Here is a 16,446-nt window from a genome sequence, read left to right on the forward strand (position 1 = left end):
CTCATGTGCCATTCATTGTCCCCTTCTGATCACTCTGTGCCATTCATTGTCCCCTTCTGATCACTCTGTGCCATTCATTGTCCCCTTCTGTTCACTCTGTGCCATTCATTGTCCCCTTCTGATCACTCTGTGCCATTCATTGTCCCCTTCTGTTCACTGACTCACTTTTTTTGGCTGCTACGGCTGGGTAACAGACTCCGTTAGGGCAGGCATCAGCAGCTTGCTTGTCCTTCCTGGCGCGGAGTCGCAGGCGCGTATGTGCGGGCCTTTGAAGTCACTTTCAGTTTCGCTCTGCACTGCAGCCAGCACCGAGGAGTCACACAGAGGCACACAGTTACCCACCGTACCACCCGAATGGGAGATTAGGGCAGGCGCAGGTATTGGTGGGTGTCTTATTTGCGGGGGGTGCTTTATTTTAATGTTTTGGGCAAAAATCGGGGGGTGGCTTATTTGATGGGGATGGCTTATCATCGGGGAAACACGGTACTCTCATTACCCCAATGTATAAACCTTCATATCTCTCACACCAATTGTTGTACACACTTGAAATTTTCAGGGTGCACAGGGGACCCCGAGAGCTCATAATAAATAAAATTTCAGCCCCCTAAACAAAACAAGTAGCCAGTTACGGAGTCTCAAACATAAAACCTTAATAATCAGGGATCTTTTTTCATATGGGCCTAAAGTAAGAACAAAAAAAAAAAATTATTGCACAGATCCGTGATGAATGCCACTGTATTTGTCAAAAAAAAAAAGGCCAATCTTACTTCAATGTGTGAGATCGCCATCTTTCGTCTTTCAATGACCGAAATGTCTCTACTGCGCATGCCTGTTCATGAAGCCCAAACCTCCTGCGGCGCTAATGACAGAATGAAAGAGGCTTTGACTTTTTGTGTTTTAAATAAAAATTTGAAAAAAAACAAAACATTGCAGACCAGCATAGCGATATGGATGAACAGGTTTCTGGGATGGAAGACGAAGTAGAGTATCAACCAGAATTCACAGACACATCTGATGACTGATAAGGAGGCCACCAGTGCTGAAGCTGCTTCCATTCCTGCTGAAACATTCAAATCCAAAAGTGGTAACATCTGTTGGAGTTCAGTACCTCCTGACGTAGATGGCAGACGAGCTACTGAAAATGTCATCAAAATGACCCCTGGAATCACAAGGTTTGCTGTGACTAGAGTAAGTAACATCAAGACATGTTTTGAATTGTTAATGCCATTGTCACTTAAAAAGTCATAATTTCTATGAAAAACCTTGGAGGAAAAAAAGCCCATTGGGACATGTGGAATGACCTTGATGAGGAATGCCTGGATGCCTAAATTTGGTGTTCTTCTTCTTGCCGGAGTGTACAGATCTTGTAATAGTCTCTGGGACATCGTCATCAGGCAGAACAATTTTCCGGTTTTGTCCCTTTCCATGGAAAATGCCGTTCCAGCAATACATGTCCAGTAAGCGAGGCAAATACGGAATTAAAATCTGGGCAGCCTGTGATGCAAAAACAAGCTATGTGTGGAATCTACAAATTTACACAGGTAAACCTGCAAGTGTCATCCCAGAGAAAAACCAAAGAAAAACATGTAATCCTCGATATGACTACTGGACTGCAGGGGTTACAATATCACTTGTGACAATTTTGTTTACCAGCTATGACCTTGGACAAGAACTTCTCAGGAGGAAACTTACGATGGTAGGCACAATGAGATAAAAAAAAACCTGAGCTGCCAACCAAAATTTTGCAGGTGAAGAGCAGGACTCCACTTTAAAATTTGCATTTACAGACGCCACCATCGTTGTTTCATATTGTCCAAAAAGAAACCGGAGTGTGATACTTATGTCCACTTTTCACTAAATGTAGCTGTGTCATCAAGAACTGACAAAAAGCCCATACTTATCCTGGAATACAATAAAAACAAAGGAGGAGCGGACAACCTGGACAAGCTGACTGATGACTGACATGTCAGAATTTTCTTAAGGAACTAGGAAATTCCCTTGTCAAGGCGCACATTGAGCAGAGGAATTGGGTTCCCCAAGACCCAATCGCTGCAGTCTTTGTCAGACAGCTGCAGAGCTCGCCAAGCACTCTGTCCACATCATCAACAACACAAAGACCATCAGCACCAGCATCCTCACCCAGCCCCGCCTCAGCATCAACCAACACAGCCACAACTCCACTGAATCACCCTCATTCTAAAAGAAAGAGGTGTCAGGTCTGCCCTAGCAATAATGACAGAAAAACAAACACAGTGCTTCCACTGCAAAAAATATATGCAAAGAACACACTAAAAGTTTCACCTTTTGCCACACATGTATCCAAACGTGCATGTTCTTGCACAGAGAACTTCTATTGGTTTGATTTGCTTTATTGATTGTTGTTTGTTTACCCTTGCAAATCTACATTTTGTATTATTACTTGTTCTGCTTTTCTATTTTTGAAAGAAAAAAAAATCTTTTTTGAGGTAAACATATGTGGGTCCAAACTGACTTGTAACACCATGGATGTTACTATAGTTAACAAAATTAACATAAAAAGAAATAAAAGACAAATATTTAAGAGGTGTTTTAATACCCCTCAGTAATAGTCTGGTAACATAACAACCTTTTTTTACTTATATAATTCTCTTGAGGTTCATTTTACCATTTTTTTTTTTATTAAAACGAGAGGTATTTATTTAAGAATGCTCATTTGTTTTACTTGATGCTAGATAGGTACTGATTGTGTATCAAAATGAGCGATACGAAGGGTTACACAGGTGTATTTGCAGACTTGTTTTGTTCCTGTGGTTTTGTATGTATTTCATAATGTTTGTTTTCATGCCTTGACATCATTCTGTATTTTGCGCCTACCTTTCTCTTATTGTTTAATACATGTTTTATTTGCTTTTCTTTCCTTTGTGATCCTGCTTTGTTGTTTACTTGTATATGTTAAAAACTTTAATAAAAATTTACATAAAAAAAGAGATATGCTATCAAAGAAAGGCCAAGGGGGTCACATCAAAAATATTAAAACCAATCTTTTCATGGATAATGAAGGCTAACAAGGTAACCCAGAGGTAAGAAACAAATTGGATAAAAAATAATTGTTTTGAAGGTATTTTATGGCTGATTTAAGACACGGGTCAAAACTGACCAGTTAACATTATGGATAGTAACAGTAAGCTAAGTATATGTTAATTCCTATAGATAAATGTTTCTGGCTATAAATCATTCATTAGGAATATACCTTAATAATTTAGGTCTCAAACATTTTTATATGGCATCATCTGAACACCCAGTGTTGTGTACTAACCCTCCTACCTACCTCCTTACAAGCAACCAATACTTGACCATCTACCAAGTACCTTATGTTGTAGTCAAGAAAATGACACAAAATATTATTGAATATTTTTGAACTAAATTCATTGTTATCCTTTACACATATATGAATCAATTCTTTTCTATTATGTTCCTAATTAAATGCTTATTTCATTATTGATTTTTGTGATACTTAGTGAACACCATAATATACCGGTTGATATTACATCATTTTATTTATAATGATAATTATGATTATGATAATTTGTGAATCCCATGTTACACCATTTGATATTGTTTCATGTAATTATTTGTTTATTAGGTGCAGTTTTGGTCTCAAAAATCCCCGGAAGAAGCCTGAGGGCGAAACACCTCGGGCACTGAGGCAACTTTGCTTTAAGCCATCACAACCCTGTGTGATATTGTAAACACTCAAATATATACCAACTAGCATAGGATATCTATGTAAAGTTGAGGAAATAGTGTAGTAGGTCTATGTTCAAACATGTGGAAGTAAAAATCTTTTATCCTAACATTTAAATTGTCTATAAAAGCTTGTCTTTTCCTTTTCCTCTTTTATATGATTACTAAATCTGGTACCTTCTGTAGATTTTTACAGTTCCGTAAGATGGAGTTGGTGCTTTCTTACTTTTCGCCAGCTAGAAAAAGAAAAATGAACTCGATCTTTTCTACTTACACTGGTTAGATTTAGGATATCTAGAAATAGAGCTATTGGAATTTCAAGAAAGCTCTAACTGGAAAAATAAAGTCTTTAAGTTTTTGGTTGAAACACTTGAGATTATAGAAGGGATGACAAATGACAGCACAGTAGGTTTTGAAAATGAAGTGTGGAATTCTCTACCTAATAATTTTAGGCCAATAAAAGCACTTTCCTTACTTTGTTTGGATCTTATGCTTTTGAGAGTCTATTTTCAGCTTTGAATTTTATCAAATCTGACACCAGAAACAAACTAACAGAAGACCTGAGTGCTGCATGTATGCTCTCAAATTTCCAAAGCATGAGCCAAGGTTAGACAATCTATCAGCATGCATGCAACAGCAAAAAATCAAATAATTGTTCAAATGCATGCCAAATGCAATTAGTTGATTTTTTAAAACTAAAACCTCAGTATTCTGGGTAAATTGCCATGTTGGCACTTTGCGATAAATACGTGAGTTGCAGTCTGGGCACTTGGTCTCTAAAAGGTTGGCAAGCACTAGACTAGAGTGTTCCGCAGAGGCCCTCCACCTCCTGGCAGGCAGGTGAACACTACTCGAGAATGCCTCTTCACCAGCATTCCCTCTGCTAGTGGGTTAGGAGTCTGCAGATCACATGACTCCCATCCATCACATTTTGACTTTGACCCTTGACTATTCCTGTTTGCCCCCTTCCCTGACCTCTTGGCTTGTTTGAAAATGCTTCCATCTCACATTCTGGCGCCTCACCTGATTCCTTTCTTCTGCGTGCACAGCAGCTGGAACCCGGCAGTTGCCCACAGTGTAACATCGTAAACTTGGACAAGAGAACATCCAAAGCCTGCAGCTCCATCAACTCCAATTGCATATCAGAGGGGGGCGTCGTCATAGGGAAACTCAAAAGGAGTTCTCACCAACTCTTGCGAACGGGAAAGCACATCAGTGAAGCACAAAGAGAATTTATTCTGCAGGGTTGACAGCACACTGATGCATTCTTTGGTGTCAACGAGGGTTGCATCACACTGGGCGAGGTGCAGGAAATGGACATGGTCGCCCTTGTACAGCTGTTCTCCCAGCTTTGCTTCGAATGCTCGCACGTGGGCTTCCATGTTCGTGATGAGCATGTCACGTCCTTGATGCTTCAGGTTAAGGTGGGAGCTGATATCAGTGAGGAAGCCAAACTGACAGAGCCAAACTTGGTCAGAGAACTTTTGAAAGCCCTTGAGGCCCCTCTCACTGACGAAGGAAATGATCTTGTGGCAGAGGGCGAAGACGCACCTCAAAACCCTGCCAAGACTGAGCCAGCTATCCTCGGTGTGGTAAAGCAGATTGCTGTAATCAGCTTCTGCAGCTTCGCACATGTGGTTGAAGATGCGGTGGTTGAGAGGACGAGCAAGCACTGCGTTCACTAACGTCATCACAACGGACATAATGTCCTTGTAATGTCATAGTTTCATGCCAACTGCTTTAGCACACAGTGACTCCTGGTAGGCGATGCAGTGCACCTTGCGCATCTCCTGCGCACAGCCCAAAGAGTGACAGTGGTTTATGAGCAGCTGCGAAAGTCTCTTGTTGGATCCAACCATGACACTTGCACCATCAATAGTTACTGAGATGAGCTTTGACAGGTCAAAACCACTCAAAGCAGGTAGGAGGGCATTGAGGACATCTTGGCCAGTTGTCATTCCATTCATCGGGATAAGGCTGAGAAACTCCTCGACTACCTCCAGGTCTTGCGCGATGCCACGCACATAGATGGCCAGCTGCGCAGTGTTTTTGTAATCACAGCTCTTGTTCAAGGCGATGGAGGTTATATTGAGCATGGAGTTTGCAGGTTCTCCCTGTATCTGTGTGGGTTTCCTCTGGGTACTTCAGTTTCCTCCCACATTCCAAAAAATGCAGTTAAGTTAATTGGCTTCCCCTCAAAAATTGACCTTAGACTACATTAATGACATATGACTATGGTAGGGACATTAGATTGTGTGCCCTTTTAAGGGACAGTTAGTGACTTTGTACAGCACTGCGTAATATGATGGGGCTATATAAATACTGTGTGGTAATAATAATTTAAAAGATGATTAATATATGATTAGTAACTAAGCATTAATACGTATATGATTAGTTTCTAATCATATATTATTCATCTGATAAATTATGCATCATAAGTTGATATAACTTACTTTTAAACTTTACTTCTTTTTCCTGGCTCTCTGTTACTGCTTTTGCATCTAGTCCCGTGTCCCACGTGTTCCCGGGTCCTTTAGGTGGGACACGGGACTAGATGCAAAAGAAAGGTTAGAAGGTTTAAATTGCAGTAAGGCTACCCAGGGGTCCCAACGCACATCCTTGGAGAAAACAGTACTCAGCAACCGGAACACACTGCTCCAGAATCTAATTACAGGAGGACAAGTTCACCAAATATGGGAGTCTGTACCTGGCTCTTGACATCCCCGGAAACAAAGTTGTCATATTGTAGGGGAGATGTGTTTCATTTTAGATGGTACCATGTACCACTGCATCATTACTTTGAAGGTGGATTCCAAAGTTAGTACATTTTGCAGAACATTTAGCCCTTTTTGCCTAGGAACCGAATCACTCCTCATCTGATTTCACAGCACCAAGGTCCCTTTCCCAGTGGGACTTGTATGAATGTACTGATGCACGAGAAACTTGTTATAACTTTGAGTACATTATAATTATCAATTTCGGGCATAGAGGCGTTCTTTAGCATACATGTTCAAATATAGTTAATTTGATAAATTAACAAAGAAGGAAATAAGTGTAGCAGCTCTTTATGGCAACCATGTTTTTTGTAAAAACTAGCAAAATCCTTTAGGTAGCTTAATAAGATTGATGTTTGGGTCAATATACCAAGTAAGTTACTGCTTTTTAATGAAATATATGTCTTTGTGATTCATCTTTCGCTTTACATCACCTATAACCTTACATATTTGTATGAATTTTAGGGTGTCACTATCCCCTGAAAAAGCCAATGAAACACATTGGGAGAGACTGTAATTATATGGAGTACAATCTGACCCATTAATGGAAAAATCTACAATAAATACAATTGTCAAGATTATTTTGTTTAAAATTGTCAGTATCACACCCTTTTCTTTATAAGTACTGTATTTTTTGCCGTATTTCGCTCCGGAATATAAGGCGCACCCAATTTTAAAGGAGGAAAATCTAGAAAAAAAGATTCTGAAAGATTATTCCCCTTCTGAACACTCATGTGCCATTCATACCGGTATTCCCCTTCTGATCACTCATGTGCCATTCAAATTCCCTTTCTGATCACTCTGTGTCATTCAAACTCCCCTTCTGATCACTCTGTCATTCAAATTCCCCTTCTGATCACTCTGTGCTTTTTTTCCACTGTACGGCAGTTAGGACAGGGAACAGTAGGTGGCGCTGTGCCGGCTTCTTTCGCTCTGCTTTACAGACAGGAGAAGACACACGCTGCCAGAGGAGAGAAGAGACAGACGCTGCATGCAGCCAGAGACACACGCAGGATTGGGTATCGGGTGAGTATATTATTTTAAGTATTTTAATTATTTTTTTAACACATTTGTCGTATAGGATGCACTAACTTTTCCCCCCCAGTTTTGGGTAAGAAAAAGTGTGTCCTATACGGCAAAAAATACGGTATGTGTACCTTTGTAAGTTTGTTTTATCTTATTAAGCTAAATAAAGGATTTTACTAGTTTTTACAAAAAACATGGTTGCCATAAAGGGCCGCTACACTTATTTCCTTCTTTGTTAATTTATACCTACTGGGCTTAGCAATTACTTCAGTAACATATAAGCCTATCACTAAGGATTTGTTATTTCCTGTACAGATCTAGTTAATTTGATAGACATATCTGCCCTTCGAATCAGAGAGTTGAGCTAATGCCCCTGATTCATCAGGCAGAATCGGATGATCGCTCGCGCATTCGTATTCGCGATCCGAATTCGTACGCCGTCGCGCTATTCAGCAACTGAAAAAGCTCGCGCACGGAGCCGCGCATCTCCGGCAGCTTTTTACTGGCGAGCTTGCATTAAAAGTCACTGTTCCCCTAAAAAATCATTCTTTCTAATGGCACACATATTACCCTTAGCCCTAAATGTGAGATGACATATTATGAAGTTTTTACTAGTATATATACAGCTTGATTTCAATTAGTTTGCAGTGTTTCAAAGTATTAAAAATTTCTCACTTACTCAATAGGAGGAAGCAATAAAGATTCCAAATAATGTAGATATCACGATTGACATGAACAGATCCTCCTTAATCTCGCAGCTGAATTCTAATCGCCTTAATTACTATGATTTCACGATTGACAGCTTAAAAGATCCTCCTTAATCTCGCAGCTGAATTCTAATCGCCTTAATTGCTATGATCTCACGATTGACAGCTTAAAAGATCCTCCTTAATCTCGCAGCTGAATTCTAATCGCCTTAATTGCTATGATCTCACAATTGACAGTTTAAAAGATCCTCCTTATTTGCGCAGCTGTAATCTAATCGCCTTAATTGGTAGATTCGCGCCCCCTATTGCTCATTTTTATGAAGGCAGGAATCCGGCTGGCAGTGAGGAGGCGCGTGTGCGAGCGCACTCGGCTCCGGACCACGGTAAACCGCGCTCGCTGGTCGCGCCTACTTTCGCGCTTCCAGCGATCGCGGATTTTGTTGATGAATCAGGGGCAAAGTGTCAACTGTAAATAGCTAAAGAGTCCAGATCTCAGAGCTTGATGTGTCGTATGAATCTCCTCCCAACTAAGAATAGATTGCCTCCCAATTAGTGAAAAGGCTGTCTCATATTTGTGAGGCTTCCACCAATTAAAGGCCTCAGATGAATCTAAACCGGGCTGTAAAAGGGGGTTTCGTTGAATTGGTATTTGTGGGAGATGTGGAGACATCAAACCCGCCGAATACATATTGTCATCCTACACTTTGAGTATCTGCCTCAGGTGAACACTCATGTAGAGCGGGCGTAATTTGTAGGGAAGCCAGGGAAATGAACATATAATCCACTGGAGAAACTAGAGCAGTTTCCAAACAAACCGAGAATGGAGCGCTGCTATGGCCAGCAAATAGAGAAGTCAGTGGGGCTATTTGGGCGGCTTGATAATATTTTAGGGCATTGGTTACCCCCAGACCCCTATGGCTTTTTTAGGCATACATAGTGTTTCGACCTATGCAAGATTTTTTGTTATTCCATTCAAAATAAAAATTGTTTTCTGAAATGTCTTCAGCATTTGCGTAGAGACCAGGATTGGGAGCGTCCTGAAGTAGTACAGCAATTTTGTCCCCCAAATATGGGGAAGGAATCCGAAAAATAGTATAAAAAGCGAATTTCGCCAAGGGATTGGAAAAAAGTGCCTTCAGCCATGTCATAAACCCTGGGCAAAACCCAAACCTCACAAAGACATAGAACAGATAGTCCCAAGATATTGAGTCGAAAGCTTTTTTATTTTCAAAAGCTAGAAGCCTACTGTGGATTGGTTCATGTTGTACATAATGAATGAGACTAATGATTTTCCTAGTACTGTTGGAGGCTTGTCTAAATGGGAAATGGCCTACTTGATCCTTGTGGATCAAGGAATCTAAGAATTTGTTAAGAGTCTGTTCGCCAATATTTTGGTCAAAATTTTTATGTAAATATTTAGTAGGGAGATTGGCCTGTAGTTATAGGGGTCTAAAGAATCGTTGGCTTTGGTATCATTACAATGTGAGCCAAATGGGAAGACATAGGTGGTCTGGATATTTCCTCAAATTATTTAACATTTTCATAGGTTTGGGGGCCAAAATTTTTGAGAATTTTTTGTAGTAAAATGCTGAAAATCCAAACCGATTTTTAAGGTTTTAAAGGTTGTCAATCACCACTAAGACTTCCAGGGTAATCTCAGCTTCCATTGATTCTGCCATAGACTCGGTTAAAACTGGGAGAGAAAGGCCAGAACAAGTTTATCAGCTTTCTCAGAACTAAAAGGATCACTTGAACTGTAAACTTTGGAAAGTATCTCAGTAAACATAGAACAGATATTTTTGGGATTAGCTGTAATCTGACCATTAGACTTTTTCAATTTATTTGGGACCAAGAGACCCTGTTTGCAAACATAGGGCCAGGTTTCTTTACTCTGGCCTAATAATTCCTTTTGGACCAACAAATTTGTTTTTCCATTTTATAATCTAATAGACCATTCAATTGCACACTTACTTGGCACAGTTGGCTAGACAGATTAGTTTTCAGCCCATCATCTAATTGCTCAAGCACGTTAGTCAGTTCTGTAATTCTTAGGTTTCTAGCCTTTTTCTGACAGGAGGATAGTTAAATAACAGTCCCACGCAAGGTGGCCTTATGGGCATCCCAAAGGGTTATTGGTGACGTTACTGAGGAACTATTTATGTCAAAATATTGAATCAACACCTGTTTAATTGCTTTGGTTATTTCAGGTGAGGAGAGCAGCACGTCATTAAGACGCCAGTTAAATACACATGACTTAGGAACCACCAAATTACATTGCATCATTATTGGGGAGTGGTCGGACAACAGAGTCGTCAAAATTTTTGCTTTAGAAATTTGAGGCAAGTTTTGGGTCAATGGTTAGGTTTAAATCCCCCATCATCAACAAAGTACTTTTTGCATGTTTCTCAACAACAGGAAAAAGGTTCTTAAAAAATCAATAATTGATGAGTTGTACCAACCTCAGAACATCAGTGTATAATCTAACAGTAGTGCAATTACATTAGTATGCTAAAACACAAAGCAATTGTCATGACTGTGAACCTGAAATGTGCCCAATAAAACACATCACAGTCTGGTAACCGACAATAATTACAGCAATACAATCAACGAAATCAGACTCAGTCCTCAGGACTGGGAGAACTGATGGATAAGGGAAGCAGTCTCTTGACAGAAAAGCGTCCATGCTTTGAAACCTTTCCCCATGATGGAGAAAGGCGCGGAGGCTGCTGGGAAACAAAAGGTGAAGAGCAACAAGTGAAGAAGACCGTAGTTGTAGATGTTCAAATAACTCGCTGATATATTCTTGGGCTCCATCGGGGTAGAAATACGATAAGTGAATTGAAGCGTGAAGGGAAATCCCCACCTGTACCTGATATCCAAGCTATGCAATATCTGAAGAAAAGGTTTAGGAGCTTTCCTCTTTTGGATCGCCTGGGGTGCTAAATCCGCAAAGATTTGGTAGGGGTAGAATTGAAAAACAAGGTCTCGATTAATCCAAGACGCTCTCAAAATAGCTTCCTTTGTTTTATAAAAGGTAGGCTTAAGAATTATATCTCTTGGAGGGCCATCTGTTTTCCTGGGGCCCAAAGCATGATGAACCCTATTCATTTCTTCTCTTCCTGGTGGAGAATTCAGTAGTAATTCTTGAAATAGAGTCAGCATGAATCCGGGTAAATTAACAATCGTTTCTGGGATCCCCCTTACATGCAGATTAGCTCTGCGATGTCGATTTTTCAAATCTTCAATGCTGAGCATTGCAGTTAGCAAATCTTTCTAGAGTATATTAATATCCTGCTCAAGGGAATGTATCACTGTGATGGTGGTCCATCTTTTGTTCCAGGGTATGGTTTCTAGTCCCTAGGTCTCTAATCTCTGCTCAGGGTTATAGATAACTTGCCTGTAGCCTGAGAAAGTTCATGCTGCAATATCTGTTTGAAGAGCAGCATCTCTGCATTTTGATCCAGGCTGTGCACTAGGGACAGACATGTGGGAGCCATTGCTGGAAGTCTCATCAGCGTTATCCAGCTGAGAAGGAGAGGCAGGTAATATGTGTCAGTAACAGGCTGCACGTCCGCTATCTTGGATTCCTGCCTCGTGGACAGAGCACTCGCGGGATTCCTTGCTTGGGGCCGGACTACACCTCCTTTCCTTCACATTATGAGGGCGCCGTCACAGGAGGTGAAAACCCTCTCAAGGTAGGTGAATAGACCAGCTAATCTTGTTTGCTGAGCTGGCTCCTCCCTCCGGAGTCAGGGAGCGCGATTTAAGTGCGGCCATCTTGGATTGCCGCTCACAAGCATTTGGTTTTTAAATTGAAATAGAAAGCAGCTTAAAGAGGTATTTAACTAATTGTATGATATGCATGCATAGACCAAATAATTCTGAATACATACCTTAAATATCACCCCTTTACTTAAATGAGAAAGATTATTGTGAGCACTGATAGAAAAGAAGAGAATATAGGATATTTGGAATTTGGAAGAAAACTAGTGAGACTGTGCAAATTTAAGAAAGTATAGTTCCAATTTTTACAGCTATGTCAGAAAGAGGATAAAAATATATGTTTTTTAAATCGTTGGCCTTTCCTGTTTTTATACGGTTATATATATGCAGATTTGATGCGCACCTTCACTAAAAGTGAACTTGTCAATGTCTATACTCAGATACCCATACTATTTATATGTGGAAATAATGGCCTGGAAATGTTTTTTCTTGGATATATTATTTATTGTCCATCCCGATCATACCATGGCCACTGCAATTCCCCAATAGAAGGCAGTCTGAACTAAGAAGGAGGACCTCATCCCACAACCTGTACCCTATATGTTGGAAGGCTTTGGAGGGAGGTGTAAATAGAATCTGGAAGCCCCTTTAATAATGGTGTCCCAAACAGCTGCCCCATCACCCTGGGAAATTAGGAAGTATACAGAACCCTTAAGCCATTACCAACCCATTTAATCAATATTTACCTTTGCAGGGTGCAGTGATATCTAAAGAAAGGCCCCACAGCATCCCATTTAGTGCTGGCAGCTCCCCCCACACTCTGAAAGGATATTCACCTTGTCTATATATTGCAGGCTTCCTATTTGGTTACATTGTAATGTTTGATTCATTGACAGACTATAACAGAAGTAATTGAAACAACTCCTGCAGCTCCCTGCATGTATAAGCAGTGATGTCCCTATCACAAATATCATAGCTGGTATACCATTTGTTTAATTTACCTCTCAGCTCTGGAGTCAGTGTGTCTCCATGTTCATCCAGAAAAATCTGCTGTACCAGATCCTCACCTATAGAAAAAAAAAATCATATTGTAATTTGTGCACTTTCACATACAGAATATTTTGCATTGGGGCTTAAAGCTAATCAGGCTCTGTAATCCATTTACACATTTTCCAGTTCATTATACACTTAAAAATTCTTTATTATTCTTGTTTTAACTAATACATACCTTTGCAGGGTCCAGCTAGTCTCATGTCCGACAATGACCTATCCAGTAAGGCAGCAATGCTCTGGAGCATCCCAGCACTCTGCCAAAGGTATACCTAGTTTCCTTTTGGCCGATGTTCAAGCCAGGAAAAGGCTGTTTGTCTTTGCACAACTTTTGATCTGGGATAGAATACTTTAGCATTGCTTTATCTTCCCAATCAAAACTCAGCTGAGAAAGCTACAACCTATCTTCTACAGTAACAAAAATTTGCTAAGGGCATTCTTATAATTTAGAGAGACTTTAGAGACCCCAGATGTTGATTCATCTTCCGGTAAATTTCATGTTCCTTGCTATAAGATAAGGTATTTTAAAAGGTTGCTTACCGTATATAGATATCTGGCATACCTTTAATCCTTCTGATAAGGAATTTTTCTTTTGTCAAATGCTCACCAGTCTTATTTTCGTATAGATTTGATTTTTTGCAAGTCATGATTACATGTTAGCCTGGCAGCCCATGGCCACTATAGATTCATCTCCATGGTCTGATTATTCTTCAGTATCTGTCTTCTTTTTATTACCCCATACAACAGCAACAGAATGAATTCTCAGAACGATTCTCTCCTTAAAGATATGGTGTGTCCAGGCAATCACAGACTCTATTCAGAATTTTGTCTGTGATCATGACAGGATCAGACCAGATGTTTGTTCAATGGGAAGCGTTGAAAGCGGTTTTTAGAGGGGTTTGATACAACATGGTTCACATTCGAAAAAAAGCAGAACCCAGAATATTCAGAATCTGATTGCAAGAATTAACAATCTTGAACATTTACATACCAACCTCTACCCAGACGTTTTCTTAAAGCTGGTGGAGGCTCTTAAGCAACGTTATATGATCATACCTTTCAAAGACTTCAAGATTGTGCCAACCATACTTTTAATCAACATGGTGGTAATGCGTGTTATGCAAGCGGGTGTGGACCCACTGTGCCACTGACCGGGTATACTCCAGAGGGGCGTGACTAAGCAGCTACCAGGTCTTCGCTAGAGCCTCTGATGGTGAGGATAGGCTTGGGCTGCGGGGTAGCTGCCAGGTGCCCTAGCTTGACGAGGATTCAGTCTTTGTGCAGACTGCAAATAAGTCAAATTTTTGTGGTCCGTGTAGATCACCACCGGATGAGATGCCCCCTCGAGAAGGTAACGCCATTCCTCTAGTGCCATTTTTATGGCCAATAACTCCCTGTCTCCAATGGAGTAGTTACGCTCAGGAGCTGAGAAGGCCCTGGAGAAAAAACCACAGGGCACCATCTTGCCGGACGAAGATTTTTGTGAAAGCACCCCCCCGCTCCAAGAGACGATGCATCCACCTCCAAGAAAAATTGCTTGTTAGCATCAGGGCGATGGAGAACCGGGGCTGCAGAGAAGGCCTGCTTCAAAGTTTGGAAGGCTGATTCAGCCTCTGCTGTCCAATTTTTAGGGTTTGCTCCCTTACGGGTCAAAGCGGAAATGGGAGCAGTCAAGGACGAGAAGTGCGGTATGAACTGGCGATAGGAGTTGGCGAATCCGAGGAACCGCTGGATTGCTTTTAAACCTGAGGGAAGAGGCCACTTTAAGATTGCTGACAGCTTCTCAGGATCCATCTGCAGACCAGTGTCGGATATTATATATCCTAGGAATGGAATGGAGGATTTCTCAAAGGATAAATTTTCAAACTTGGCGTACAGGCGATTTTGCCTTAATCTTTGAAGGACCAAACGAACCTGCTTTCGGTGAGTGACCAGGTCAGGAGAAAAAATAAGAATATCATCAAGATACACTACGACACAAGAATATAGCAAGTCTCTGAAAATGTCATTAACAAACTCCTGGAACACTGCAGGGGCGTTGCATAGTCCAAAGGGCATCACCAGGTATTCATAGTGACCGTCACGGGTATTGAAGGCGGTCTTCCACTCATCCCCTTGGCGAATCCTAATAAGATTGTAGGCCCCACGTAGGTCTAATTTGGAAAAAACTTTAGCTCCCCTAAGACGATCAAACAACTCAGGGATTAGGGGAAGCGGGTACTTATTCTTTACTGTGATCCTATTAAGACCCCTGTAGTCGATGCAAGGACGTAGGGAGCCATCTTTCTTCTTCACAAAGAAAAACCCCGCACCAGCTGGAGAAGAAGATTTGCGGATAAATCCTCTGTCAAGGTTCTCTTTGATATATTCAGACATGGCTTGAGTCTCAGCTGGAGAGAGGGGGTAGATGCGCCCTCGAGGAGGTGAGGAGCCCGGGACCAAGTCAATAGGACAGTCATATGGTCTGTGAGGGGGTAGCGTTTCAGCCTCCTTTTTATCAAAAACATCCATTTAAGCATGATAGGCTGCCGGCAGACCCTGTAGATTGGGTGGTACCGGCGTTGACCGAGGAGGCTGAACAGAACGGAGACATTTTTCATGACAGGATGGCCCCCAACGCAGCACTTCTCCAGACATCCAGTCAAGGACAGGTTCATGAACACGTAGCCATGGAAGTCCCAAGAGGAGAGGATGTGACAGACTTGACAGAACCAGGAATGCAATTTCTTCAGAATGAAGTGTTCCCACCTGTAGTTTTACAGGTTCTGTGATGAAGTGTATGGACTCAGACAGAGCCTTTCCATGGACAGACGATATAGTCAGAGGCCTCTCTAGACGTTGAACGGGTATCCGATAACGATCCACAAGGCATTGTTGCAGGAAGTTCCCTGCTGCTCCCGAGTCCAGAAGTGCCATCTCAGAAAATTGAACATCGCCTAGAGACAAGGTTACTGGCAGAGTCAGAGGAGGGGAGGAATTACCTACACCTAGAGCCGCCTCTCCCACGGACCCTAGGCTAGGAAGTCCCGGCTTCAAGGGACAAGTGCGGAGCACATGATCAGAACCACCACAATAGAAACAAAGTCTTTTAGCACCGCGGTGATTGCGCTCCTGGTCAGACAGCCTAATCCGATCTACCTGCATGTGTTCAGGAACTGCCTACAACATGGGAGGCATTGGGTTAGAAGCTTGCAAAGGAGAGCATGTCCTAAGACAGGGACCTGTTTCATGTTCCACCTCTCTGGCGCGTTCCTGGAATCGTAAATCAATTCGAGTAGCCAGAGAGATGAGATCATCCAAGGAGGAGGGAATGTCCCGGCCAGCCAATTCATCTTTAATTCTCCCACAGATTCCCTCCCAAAAAGTGGCCACAAGTGCCTCATTGTTCCAGCCGAGTTCTGAGGCTAACGTGCGGAACTGGACTGCATACCTGCCCACAGATT

The 16,446-nt window shown here is 41.5% G+C and overlaps 1 protein-coding gene across 6 annotated transcripts in view; it reads right to left on the reverse strand.

The window, feature by feature from the left end:
• LOC140342700 (NACHT, LRR and PYD domains-containing protein 3-like) overlaps positions 1-16,446 on the reverse strand; it is a 65,050-nt gene that overhangs the window by 27,312 nt on the left and 21,292 nt on the right. For all 6 annotated transcript variants that reach the window (XM_072429037.1, XM_072429042.1, XM_072429041.1 and 3 more), the window contains one exon: positions 12,955-13,020. In XM_072429037.1, the coding sequence (XP_072285138.1) occupies positions 12,955-13,020 (66 nt within the window). The remainder of the gene's footprint in view (positions 1-12,954; positions 13,021-16,446) is intronic.

Source organism: Pyxicephalus adspersus, chromosome 12, assembly GCF_032062135.1.
Source record: "Pyxicephalus adspersus chromosome 12, UCB_Pads_2.0, whole genome shotgun sequence".
NCBI classification, from domain to species: Eukaryota; Metazoa; Chordata; class Amphibia; order Anura; family Pyxicephalidae; genus Pyxicephalus; species Pyxicephalus adspersus.